Source organism: Colobus angolensis, unplaced genomic scaffold (genome assembly GCF_000951035.1).
Source record: "Colobus angolensis palliatus isolate OR3802 unplaced genomic scaffold, Cang.pa_1.0 Scaffold6, whole genome shotgun sequence".
In the NCBI taxonomy this organism is placed as follows: domain Eukaryota; kingdom Metazoa; phylum Chordata; class Mammalia; order Primates; family Cercopithecidae; genus Colobus; species Colobus angolensis.
In genome coordinates, this window is record NW_012119598.1 from 2,573,733 (window position 1) to 2,587,483 (window position 13,751).

Genomic DNA, 13,751 nt, shown 5'->3' on the forward strand with positions numbered 1-13,751 from the left:
ATCATGTGCAAGCACAGATTATAAACTAATCAACTAATCACAGCATTTTAGTCGTCCATAAAGAAAGCTTAACAAGAATGGCTGCTTTTAAAAATACAGAGTTGAAAATCTGTGTGCATTCAGCACCCAGTTCTGAGTAAGAAGTGCTCTACTGAGTAACCTTGAGGATGTAGAGATGGAGATTCTAGTCATTTGGGCAATCCCTAGAAATCCTGTAGTGGTTCTATTTTATGAGTGTGTGTGTGTGTATGTGTGTGTGTGTGTGTGTGTGTGTTGACTCAGTCTCTAATGCATGTGTATGCTAATATGTGCTAGTATTTTGTTTCTCCCTTATAAATAAAGATGCAGGGATTATACTGCCTCGGCTAACTAAGGGTTCCAGGGGAGAGCCTCTGGCTCACTGAAAACCATTGCTGTGTTTTACCTGTCAGAACAGGGGCCAGGACTAGAGTGAGGTGAGTGAGGCATTGGTCTCAGGGGCAGAATTTAAGGGGAGAAAACTAATTCAGTAATTAAGATAAATTGTGTGCTAATGTGTCCGTTTAAAATATCAAAATTAACTTGCAAGAAAATGAATGTATCAAGATAAACAAAATGCCAACATTTTAAACAAAAACTGAGTCTGCCCCGAGACTTACCTGACTCACTTTCCCCTCCTCACCCTAACCCCCACCCTGTTAAGAAGTAGGTCTCTATGCCAGAGTGTCAGCGTGTCCCATTTCTACCTCCAATCAGAGAGCTATCCATGTTATATTATTGGTCCTTTTCAAGGAACCAACAAATGATTAGGTTTCATGAAAATTAGTATTGGAAAGGACACAGGCCGCCGCCAAGAGGAAGGGGAGGGGACATACCAGTGTGATGTAGTGGGGACTTGAAAAACTGGTGGGCAGGCTTTCCAAGGATTCTGGAGTTCTCTGCTAGTGAAAAGAAATACTATTAATCTGCAATTCCTAGTAAGTATACAAATACTAAAAGACCCAGACCTCATATTCTTGCCTAGGTTGTTATCCTACAACACATGAGTCTATCTCAGGACCTCGCTATAAGACAAATTTACATATAAGAAGAGTGGGGATTTATACGTTGTGATATGAATATGATGAGGCAGGTCTGTTAGCCACCAAATCTTACTATCACTAATTGGCTGTATGCCTGAAATTCCCCAACCAGCCACATTCTTTTGGGCCTTGAATGTCTTTGAGAAACTCCTCAATTTCCTATCAAAATATAAAAATTCCTAAATGAAGTTTCCCTCTTTAAAGTGTGTTCTGTTAACTCCCCAGTAGATATTAATACAACTAGAAAGCATGGTTCAGTGGAAGCAGGATCTGGGAGAGGCCCTGGATGCCAGAGCAGGGAGAGTAAAAACAAACAAAAAACAAGCATCATTAACATAACAGGTAAAAGACGCCAAAGATAGACTTGTCCCAAACCCCAGTTTTGCTGAGGGCTGGTCTTTAGTGGGTAACTGTGTCAAATAAGCATCAGTTAAATCATTATTGTTTATAATATTTCATGCCAAAAAATATAAAAACCCTAAATGTGATGTTTGAAGATCCAGCTCTGCTATCTGTGTTAATATCATGGTGTATATGCCATCAGCAGTAAATTGAATTTATTCACATATTCAGCAGATATTTATTCTTCTTCTCTTCTGGGTGCCCCTCATTTAACCAAAAAACCAAAAGCCCTTAAAGGAAGCTTAGAATCAAGAATCGTAACAAATATGTCCTAGGCTCTATGGTTATTCATCACTGACCAGTACTCAGCCTACCTTTCCTGACTCCTCTCTCTGGAAGTTCACCTATTTTAACGTATTAATTTAAGGAAAATGTAATTAGGAAAGTAACTTTAACAGCACATGAGGCATAGTAGATTAAAATAACACATATTAAGTGCCAAGTATATACCCCTCACTGTGCTAGGTATATTTACATACAACTTCTCATTTAAACCTCAAGACAAATGAATGAGAATTATATTAGCATCATGTGGTTTCATTCCTGAAAATCTCAATGTAAACTTAAAAAAAAATACACTTTTTTTTTTGTTCATTCTAATGGACAATTAAGACTCAGTTTTACCTTCTTGGAGTCACAGCTGGCATAATAAAGAGTAAAAGTGGATAAAAATGATAACTAACAACCATATATAACCACAGAAAGATTCACTATCTCTATACTCCAGTGAAATTCAGCAGAGGCATTTCTACTAAAATGTCACATATGTGTTCTGGGGCATAGAGTGGGGACATGCTCTGCAACATTGTGCAGTAAAAATCACAAAGCTTTTGGCATGCCTAAAGCCATGGCAAAGCATTCAAAACCTCTGGAACTGTATAACCAGACCAGACCACCCCACCAACCAAAAATACCCTGATTTAAAAATACTGGCAACATTATATTTTTATTGGCACTTGCATCTAGCAACAGTCAGTTAATTATTAACCTTAAAATTGGGACCTTTTGATCCCTTCTTCATGACTTAAATCCTAATGGGCAGGTTCATCATTTTAAAGAGATAATCTTATCAAGAATGATGCCTTCTTCATCAGCTAATTTTTTTAAAAAAGCTAATGCCTTTGTAGTTTCTTAATCTTTGCCTACAGGTTTTGTCTTGATCGTTGTTGTTATTGGTTTTTTTTGAGACAGGGTATCACTCTGTAGCCCAGGCTGGAATGCAGTGGCATGGTCATAGCTCACTGCAGCCTGGAAATCCTGGGCTCCAGAGGTTTTCGGTGCCTCAGTCTCCCATCTAGCTAGGGACTACAGGTGTGCACCATTATGCTTGGCTATTTTTTTCTTTTTTTATATAGACAAAGGCTTTCCATATTACCCAGCCTGGTCTAGAACTCCTTGCCTCAAATTACCCTCTTGCCTTAGCCTCTCAAAGTGCTACAATTATAGTTGTGAACCACTGTGCCTGGCCACTCAGTTTGTTTGTTTGTTTATTTATTTGATGTTATATTATTTTTATACTTGAAGTTCTGGGGTACATGTGCAGAACATGCAGGTTTATTACACAGGTATACACGTGGCATGGTGGTTTGCTGTACCCATCAACCTATCACCTACATTAGGTATTTCTCCTAATGCTATCCCTCCCCTTGTCCCCCATCCCCCGACAGGCCCCAGTGTGTGATGGTCCCCTCCCTGGGTCCATGTGTTCTCACTGTTCACCCCCCACTTATGAGTGAGAATGTGCAGTGTTAGGTTTTCTGTTCTCGTGATAGTTTGCTGAGAATGATGGTTTCCAGCTTCATCCATGTCCCTGCAAAGGACATGAACTCATCCTTTTTTATGGCTGCATAGTATTCCATGGTATATATGTGCCACATTTTCTTTATCCAGTCTATCATTGATAGCCATTTGTGGTGGTTCCAAGTCTTTGCTATCATGAATAGTGCCACAATAAACATACATGTGCATGTGTCTTTATAGTAGAATGATTTATAATCCTTTGGGTATATACCCAGTAATGGGATTGCTGGGTCAAATGGTATTTCTAGTTCTAGATCCTTGAGGAATTGCCACACTGTCTTCCACAATGGTTGAACTAATTTATACAGCCACCAACAGTGTAAAAGCATTCCTATTTCTCTCCATCCTCTCCAGCATCTGTTGTTTCCTGACTTTTTAATGATCACCATTCTAACAGTTTTTTAAGTGGATGGAATGTATTGGAAATTATAGCTGTTGCTACAATTATTGAACAAGCTGTGATTTGCAGGAACTTCTGTGGGATTTTCAACATTTTTCTTAGATCTTCATATATTGCTTACATTTCTAGTTTACTGAATTTTCTCAGGAATAGATATAATTTTTTCAAATAATTTATCTGCATCTATTGACATGATCATATGATTTTACACTTTCCCTGATAATACAGTGAACTAGCCTCATTGCTTTTTTGAATGTTAAAGTTTCTTTGTATTATTGCAGTAACACTTGATAATGATTTATTATCCTTTATATATGATCATGATGCATTAACATTTATCATGAGATTCAATTGGCTAAAATCTAATAATAATTCGTGCACCTATATTTGTTAGTGTATTAGTTAGTAGTGCTTCCTTCTTGTAATGACTTTTATAAGTAACTAACTTTTATAAGTTAGTAGTGCTTCCTTCTTGTAATGACTTTTATAAGTAGTGGTCAGAGAAATATTGGCCTCATAAAATAAATTGGGAATTTCCTCCTTCTTTCCAATTATCTGGAAAAGTTTATGTAGAATTGGTGTTATGTCTTCATGAATTTTTAAATAGAATTCACCAGTAGAGTCATAGGGGTCAAATATGTTTTTGTTTGTGGAAAGGTTTTACTAGAAATTTAACTTATTAGATGCAGAGTTATTCAGGTTATCTGTTTCTTCATGAGTAAGCTTTAGTAATTTTTATCTCTTAAAAATTTCCATTTCATTGCACTGTCAAGTCTATTAAAATAAGGTTTTTCATAATATTTTATACTTATCAACTTAATATTTATAGTATCTTCATTGATGTTGTTGCCTTCCTGATTCTTTTTTTTTTTTTTAGACGGAGTCTCGCTCTGCTCTGCCGCCAGGAGTGCAGTGGCCGGATCTCAGCTCACTGCAAGCTCCGCCTCCCGGGTTTACGCCATTCTCCTGCCTCAGCCTCCCAAGTAGCTGGGACTACAGGCGCCCGCCACCTCGCCGGCTAGCTTTTTGTATTTTTTAGTAGAGACGGGGTTTCACCGTATTAGCCAGGATGGTCTCGAACTCCTGACCTCGTGATCCGCCCATCTCGGCCTCCCAAAGTGCTGGGATTATAGGCTTGAGCCACCGCGCCCCGCCTTCCTTCCTGATTCTTGATGTTAATAATACGTACTAACTAGTTAGACTGGCTGGAGGATTATAAAATTTATTAATCTTCTCAAAATACATTTTCTCTGTTATTTTTCTGTTTTCTATTTCGTTAGTGACCAATCAGATATTTACTTTTTCTTTTCCTCTGCATATATTGGGCTTCATTTTCTTTACTTTTCCAGTTTCTTAAAGTAAAAGCTGAGGTCATTGATCTTTTACTTTTCTTCTTTTCAAACATAAGCAGATAAGCGGTATAAATTTTCCTTTACTGATTTTACTACACCCACATGTTTTGGTACGTGGTATTTAATTTTCATCCGTGTTAAAATACTTTCTAATTTCCCTTTTGATTATTCTTTTGAAATTTGAGTTCCTTAGAATTTGTTATCTAATTTTCAACTGAGAATTTTTCTAATTAGTAGTATCTTTCCATTGCTTATTTCTATTGTAATTTAATTCTGAGAATATATTTTATGTAGCTACAATTCTTTTCTTTCTTGTTTCTTTTTTCTTTATATTTTTAGTAGATACGGGGTTTTACCATGTTGGCCAGGCTCATCTCAAATTCAGGTGATCTGCCCATCTCAACCTTCAAAAGTTTTGGGATTACAGGCATGAGCCACTGTGCCCGGCTCAATTCTTTCAAGTTTGTTAAGACTTGCTTTATGGCTCGTACTGTGGTTTATGCTTGTAAATTTTTACAATAGTGCACAAATTAATATTTTATTCAACCAATATATTCTGCTCTGCTATAGTATCTTGGTTATTGTTCCATATTTGTTTTGAATCCTATCCTCTTTTTTTTCCCTACATGTAGATTCAAAGCTTCACGTGTGTGTGGAACCATGTTAAATTGCTCCTCTGCACCTCCCACATCACTTAGCTTAGGACGGGTTCCATTTTAAACACACACAGCTACTTAAAAAAATCAATTAACTAACTGTTGCAAATGGAAGTTTCTTACATTTAGGAAACGAATTTCTGGCAGGATTGGCTCAGTCCTCATCTGCTGCTCATCACCAAAGTATCCTTTATTCTCCACTCCCAGGGTTTCTATAGGTGGGCTGTCAAGAAGGAAATTGAACACCTAATTTATTAGATACAGGGCTATTCAGGTTATTTATTTCTTCATGAGTAAGCTTTAGCAATTTTTATATTTCAAAAGTTTCCATTTCATTACAATGTTAGATATATTGAAATAATGCTTTTTATATTGGCTAATTATCAACTTAATACTATACAATCTTCAGTGATGTCACCTTTCTGATTCTTGATGTGGGAAGAATCAGAAACTATGGGATAAACAAACTATGGTATACACTTATGGCTAAAATTAAATCATCTACAAGATTTTTTAAATACTGATGCTCAAGTTATACCCAATGACAATTAAATCACAATGTCTTCAACCCACATTGGTATTTTTTGAAAGATCCATTGGTGATTTCAATGTGCACAAAGTTTGGGAATCATTGATATTAGCATCTGGATAGGAGCAAGTACGTAAAAGTTTGAGTTACTACTATTCTTACCCCATCTTCAGTAAGAAGCTTATACTTCCCCCCATCGAATATCCTCTATAACTACCAAGCTTATATATTCTTAGGAACAATTCCCTTCAACACATAGAAAATGCATATGTACCTCTGAACTTGCTTCAGCTTGATGCATTTTTGGTAACGAATTAATAGTATGAGAACTCCGATACCGACAATAACCAGGACAAGCACAACCACCAAGATGGCAACATCTGCAACATGAAAAAACATGGACTTCAGCCAGGGTATCAGTTGTAAAACAGTGGAATATTAACATTTAATGGAGCTGTTACAGTGCTCCTTATTCCTTTCTATAGGACTTTGATTCTCCTTTCAATTATTTTTATGTAAAGTAAAAAGCCCAAACATTATACAAATTACCATTTGTATTTGCAACTGACACTCCACCCAGTATTCCATTATATTTAAGGGAACCACAATCATCAGGAAGAGATTTGGTTGTCAGTTATTAACTCCAGAAAAGCCGTTGTGTGTTGAGGATTTGTAGAAGATCTAAGAAAATCGAATTGAGCTAGAAGAGACTACACTGGCTATAAAAGGGAATTGCAGTAAAATCAATTTGGGTATTCATGCAAAATAATATGAACACCATACAAATCCATATCAAAACACAACAAATAAGTAGCAGACTTGAAAAATAAGAAAAACAACTTTTTTTGCTGGGTAGGCTTTTGATATATGAAAGATTTTGTTTTAGGATGCTCACTGGTAACATTTAAGGTTTCTTCCCAGGCTACAGGTGCCTGTCCTTCCTCACAGTGGCACTGGAGTTCATGGTCATCCATCTGGAAGAGCAGTCAACGATATTTTCTGTAATGACTGATATAAGTTGTGTTCTGCAACTCACTTACTTTAGTACTACCTCTACATCAAACATACATGCACACAAGCACAAGCACAAACTTTTTATTAGTTAATTAAACTGCCTAACAAAATCAATGATGCATAAAAATAAGTAAACAAAATACAAGAAGCAACCATCTTTGAAAATGGCCTTTGAATAAGAGAATGATACTAACAATTCAAAGGCAGATGAACAAGACAGCATGATTTATCTTTCTAGATAAATATATGATATGTATGATAAATATGGTAAGCTGATATATATATGTGTGTGTGTGTGTGTGATATGTGTGTGTGTGTGTATTACTATATAAGTGTTACTGATTAACCCAACATATGAGTGATATTAGGCATAAACTGTTAGTAATTGCTGGTATTAGTGTTTATTAAGTGAAAAAATATACAATGTTTGCCGATTTTCTCAAAAGCTTAACTTGACATTGGTGTAATTTAACTATAAGACATATTGTAATAGATTCAACTTTAAACATCAGATTTAAACTTTATGCATACATTAATCACTGAATTTCTAGATAACCAGTACCATAATGAAAACTTTACTTGTAACACTGGCTATATCTGTGTATAATAATATGTAGTTTAGCTCGTTGGATCAATTTTGTTGATAACACATGAAAAAATGAATCCCAAATATATATTTGACTTAGAAAGCAGCAAACATACATATATACATACATATTCATGCACATACAGGCTGAGGAATAAAGTAAATATATGGCTGATAAGACATTAATTTTAAAAGCAGTCATATCTTACAGGATTTTCATGGCACTGAGAGGGGCAATTGGTTGAGTTATAGAACTTTTCCATGTTTAGACATTCACCATTGTTGCACACCTAGAAATGAAGGAATCAAGCATGAATTAAAATGACTTAATGTGAAATTGTAATTTCATGTAATGCATGTGAAGCACACAATTTTGCATGTAATTTACATATGAAATTTTTCAATTTACATGATTTAATTATAAGTTATGTAATTTTTCCTATTGTAAAATTCCACATGTAGTGTCTTCTGTGGATAGAGAAATCCTCTATAAATGTTTGAGGAGTGTACTATACATGCAAACAAATATTTTAAACTCATTAAAATGTTTATGTTCTGAGTAATTATTTCAACATTAATCTGTCAAAGATTCTACAACTGTAATTGCAACAGTTTCTTTTGTTTCAATGAAGTTTTTCTTTTGATTTGGTTTAACAATGTATGTTTATTATACCACAGTTGATGGTTGGGCATTTTATTAATATCAATTAATCTTATTTGCGTTTAATATTTTTGCCTTAAATTTTCCTTTCTCTTGGTAAATTTGATCACCAAAATATTATTGGTTTTGTTATTTTTGGTCTTTGCCTGGTTCATCCTTACTCATTCATTTAATTTTTAACTGTTATCTTTAATTTTATTTATAATTAAACATTTATTGCCACCAATTCAAAGATTATATTTACATTTTCTATAGGGAAAACTTAATGTATCCATATTATATTTACATTTTCTGTAGGGAGAACATAATGCATCCATATTTATTGGAATAAGTGATATATATATACACTGTTACTCCTTTCATTTTAATTACTTAATTTCCAACATTAGACATTGTAGCTTACCTTTTACTATACTTATCACTTTTATTTAGCTATTGTTTTCTCTAATTTGAAAGCTATATATGCTAATTTCTAAAGGTTGATTTGGTTAACATTAATATATTTAAATCTAAATAATTCTATCATTTTCAAGAAAAAAATCACCGTTAATTCCTCCTTCTGTAAGATAAGAAATTTATCATGTTTTTACTTCCTTCCTCTTTCTCTCCGTTCAGGTTTTTGATTGAGTAAATCAGATTCTACATTGTCAAAATTATTTATTATTCCTGAGATTTTTTACATCGCTGTAATATATTATAATTAATAACTAGAATTTACTTAAAAGTCTTATAGATTTTGTTGCTTGCAATCATTTCTTTAATATCCTATCTCCTTATTTTATCTTCTAAATTTAAATTTATTTCTGTTGGCTGGAATACATTCTGAACTATTTGTCTTTTCAAAAAACAGGTGGAGTCTACATATTACTATACATTTCATTAGTTATAATATGTGTGAGAGTGTCATTCTATTGCTTTTCTGTCTGCATAATAACTTGGCTGTAAATATAGTTTTAGGGTCTCAACAATTATGTTCCCCAAAGCTCTGTAGATGTTGCTCCATTGTCTTCTGGATACTTGTTGCAGAGAAGTATTAAGGTAACCTGATATTTCTTTCTGTAGCAAATTAATGACCTTTTCTCCTTTTTACTTATGGCATGTATTCTTTATTTTTGACATTCAAGGCATGAGGGTAAGTAAAAGCACTCATCTCTTTCTATAAATTTTTCCTGGTACTAAGTGAATTTTTTCATATATTCTTCAGATCAGGGACACATTGTGATTATTTCATTAATTATATTTTCACCTCTCTTCTGTTTTTTAAATTTAGAATTCATATTAAATCTGTGATGAATTTTTTAGAAATCTATTTCCTGCTTTTATTTATTTTCTTTGATTTTTAAAATTCCTTTATCTTATTGTGTAAAGAAGTTTAGCGTCTAACTTATTGATTTTTTTGTAATATCCATTCAGTGGTTTACTGCCCACATTACATATAAACCAGTAATCATATTTTGTACTTTGAAGGCAATGCTCTTTGATCTCAAATTACACGTTTTAATATAGATTTAATATCTTTTAAAATTTCATTCAAAAACTTTCTTGATAAAGGAGGAAATTTTTGAACATTGTATTAGTTTGTTTTCATGCTGCTGATAAAGACATACGCGAGACTGGGCAATTTACAAAAGAAAGAGGTTTAATTGAACTTACAGTTCCACGTGGCTGGGGAAGTCTCATAATCTTGGCGAAAAACAAGGAGGAGCAAGTCACGTCTTGCATGGATGGCAGCAGGCAAAGAGTGAACTTGTGCAGGAAAACTCAACCTTATAATAACCATCAGATCTCATAAGACTTACTGTCAGGAGAACAGCATGGGAAAGACCTGCTCTCATGATTCAGTTACCTGCCAGTGGGTCCCTCCCACAAAGTGTGGGAATTCAAGATAAGATTTGGGTGGAGACACTGTCAAACCACATCATTCCATCCCTGGCTGCTCCCAAATCTCATGTCCTCACATTTTAAAACCAATCATGCCTTCCCAACAGTCCCCCAGAGACTTAACTCATTTCAGCATTAACTCAAAAGTCCACAGTCCAAAGTCTTATTTAGCACAAGGCAAGTCCCTTCCACCTATAAGCCTGTAAAATCAAAAGCAAGTTACTTACTTCCTGGATACAATGGGGGTACAGGCATTGGATAAATACAGCCATTCCAAATGGGAGAAATTGGCCAAAACAAAAGGGCTAATAGGCCCCATGCAAGTCTGAATCCAGCAGGGCAGTCAAATCTTAAAGCTCCAAAATGATCCCCTTTGATTCCATGTCTCACATCCAGGTCACACTGATGCAAGAGGTGGGTTCCCAGAGTCTTGAGTAGCTCTGCCTCTGTGGTTTTACAGTGTACAGCCTCCCTCCCAGCTGCTTCCATGGGCTGTCCACCTTTTCCAGGTGCACAATGCAAACTGTGGGTGGACCTATGATTCTGGGGTCTGGAGGACAGGGGCCCTTTTCTTACAGCTCCACTAGGCAGTGCCCCAGCAAGGACTGGGGGAGGATCTGACTCTACATTTCCCATCCACACTGCCCTAGCAGAGATTCTCCATGAAGGCCCCACTCCTGCAGCAAACTTTTGCCTGGGCAGCCAGGCATTTCCACACATCTTCTGAAATCTAGGCCGAGGTTCCCAAATCTCAATTCTTGACTTCTGTGCACCTGCAGGCTCAACACCACATGGAGGCTGCCAAGGCCTGGGGCTTCCACCCTCTGAAGCAACAGCGCAAGCTGTACCATGACGCCTTTTAGTCACGGCTGGAGTGGCTGGAACGCAGGTCACCAAGTCCCTAGACTGCACACAACACACAGCACGGAGACCCTGAGCCTGGCCCATGAAACTGTTTTCTCCTAGGCCTCTGGACCTGTGATAAGAGGGGCTGCCATGAAGACCTCTGACATGCTCTGGAGACATTTTCCCTGTTGTCTTTGGAATAAACATTTGGCTCCTCATTACTTATGCAGATTTCTGCAGCCAGCTTCAATTTCTCCTCAGAAAAAAATTTTTTTTTTCTATCACATTGTCAGGCTGCAAATTTTCTGAACTTTTATGCTCTGCTTCCCTTATAAAACTGAATGCCTTTAACAGCACCCAAGTCACCTCTTGAATGCTTTGCTGCTTAGAAATTTCTTCCACCAGATACCCTAAATCATCTCTCTTCAGTTCACAGTTCCACAAATCTCTAGAGTAGGGGTAAAATGCTACCAGTCGGTTTGCTAAAACATAACAAGAGTCATCTTTGCTCCAGTTCTACCTTATGTTCACCTTTACTTGAAATGGCAATTGAGATTGAATAATTTTTATTTTTTTCTTTAAATTCATTGATTCTTTCTTCGATTCCCTCCATTCTTCTGTTGAACTCATTCACTGAATTTTTTTATTCCCATATTGTAATTTTTCAGTTCTAAAATTTCCATTTGGCTCTTACTTATATTTTATACATCTTTGCTGGAAGATTGTTATTTTGCTGAGACCTTCTATTTTTCCATTTATTTCAAGTGTGTGCATATTTGTTCACTGAAGCATTTTTATAAAGGCAGCTTTAAAATTCCTTGTCAGGTAATTCCAACATATGTGCCACCTTGTTGTTGCATCTAGAGATTGTCTTTTGTCATTTCAATTGAGATTTCCCTGGTTCTTTGTATGAAGAGTGACTCACTTGTATTCTAGATACTTTGGGGACTATGACCTATGGGATCTTATTCAAACCTGTTGTTTTAGCAGAATCACTGCCTCACTCATGCCAGCTAGGGTGGAAACCCAGCCTCCTCACATACTTTCATGACACTGTGGGGTTGGAAGAATTCACCACTACTGAGCTGTGGTGAATGTCCTGACTCCCCATAAGCCTCCCCTGAAACCCTATCTGGAGGCAGGGCATCTGTTAGAGCTGGAAGAAAATGGAAGACTAGGCTTCCCACTTGATCCTTGCTGATGTAGAAGGAGTCAGACCACTGAATTTTTCACTGCTGTTTGGTTGGAGTGGGACAATTATTACCAAAATGTTTTCTGTCTCGTTAGCCTACTCCTTTTCTTGTCCTTTGGTTTTAGAGAAGCCCTGCTAAAACAACAGATTTGAATAAGGTCCCATAACTCATAGTCTAAAAATAGTATATCAATGCCAAAATGAAGATTTTTTTTCCACTCACATCATTGTGATACCTACATAGACCAGCATTAACTATGCATGAATTTCCTCCTTAGAATTTGGCTGAAGAACTGGCACCTCTGTGATGGATGTACTTCTGCCCTAAGCCTTCTCTTGCAGGAATAAGCTCTCTATGCAAAGTACATGGTCACAGCGTACTTAGGAGATGGAGGTGGATTTCTTCACAACTGCCTTTCTATCAGCCCCTTTCTTCAGTCCTTGCCACTCTTAAAGAAGGAAACACTTTGTATTTCAGGCTGGTTTTTCATATCTGAGGTGAATAGCAAATCTTTTGGTATTTTCATCAACCTGAGGCTTCACACTTTGTCTTGCTGAATACCTTTGAATTTTTTAGCTTGTGGTTAGCATACGTACCTTAATCTTCACAAACATAGATTTCTTAGCATGTTGATATTCATTTAATCATTTTAACAGGAAGTAGTATAGTTAAATATATAGACTCAAAACGTAAGTCTCTATTAAAATACTTAGTTCTAGTTTTTTTTTACATTCTGAACTTTGGTTTTCCAATTTATTTCTCTATCACACTATACAAATATCACTGTAATATTTTTGGTGATAGTGTAGAGAGAGAGGGGAAGACATATCACATAGAGAAACTACTCAATTTCAAATAGCTGATTTTAGGGGTAAAATATCATGTGTTTTCATATAGTCTTTATGAGCCAGCTATTGTTTAGAGTATACATTCTAATATTGTCATCTTGCCATAAAAACTCTTTCCAAATCCGTCCCATTCTGTCTTCTCTTCAATTGCATCTTTTGTCATTTAACCCAAAGGTCAAGCCACTCTGAAATTGATGGTTACCTGAATTATGCCATACACTTTGTACCTTTGCATATTGTGCAGGCATTTTTTGCTAAAATGTCTTCTCCCGTTTCCTGTGTGTTAAAATGTTCAAGTCAAAGCTGAAATGTTGTTACTCATTGAAGATGCCATTTCATCTTCTCTAAGCAAAGTCAGCCACTTTTCCTTTAGACATCAATGTACATTGGTCACACCACTAAGAAAGCAATTTGTTGAACTGTAATCATTTAATTTTTTTTTTATTATTATACTTTAAGTTCTAGGGTACATGTGCATAACGTGCAGGTTTGTTACATATGTATACTTGTGCCATGTTGGTG

The 13,751-nt window shown here is 36.0% G+C and overlaps 1 protein-coding gene across 1 annotated transcript in view; it reads right to left on the minus strand.

Annotated features, from left to right (window-relative positions):
* The window catches only part of ADAM7 (ADAM metallopeptidase domain 7), a 69,110-nt gene that overhangs the window by 506 nt on the left and 54,853 nt on the right, over positions 1–13,751 (minus strand). Inside the window, exons 17-21 of the mRNA XM_011962893.1 lie at positions 8,010–8,090; positions 7,096–7,174; positions 6,475–6,580; positions 5,795–5,894; positions 855–920 (exon numbers count right to left, since the gene is read on the minus strand). Of these exons, the coding sequence (XP_011818283.1) occupies positions 855–920; positions 5,795–5,894; positions 6,475–6,580; positions 7,096–7,174; positions 8,010–8,090 (432 nt within the window). The remainder of the gene's footprint in view (positions 1–854; positions 921–5,794; positions 5,895–6,474; positions 6,581–7,095; positions 7,175–8,009; positions 8,091–13,751) is intronic.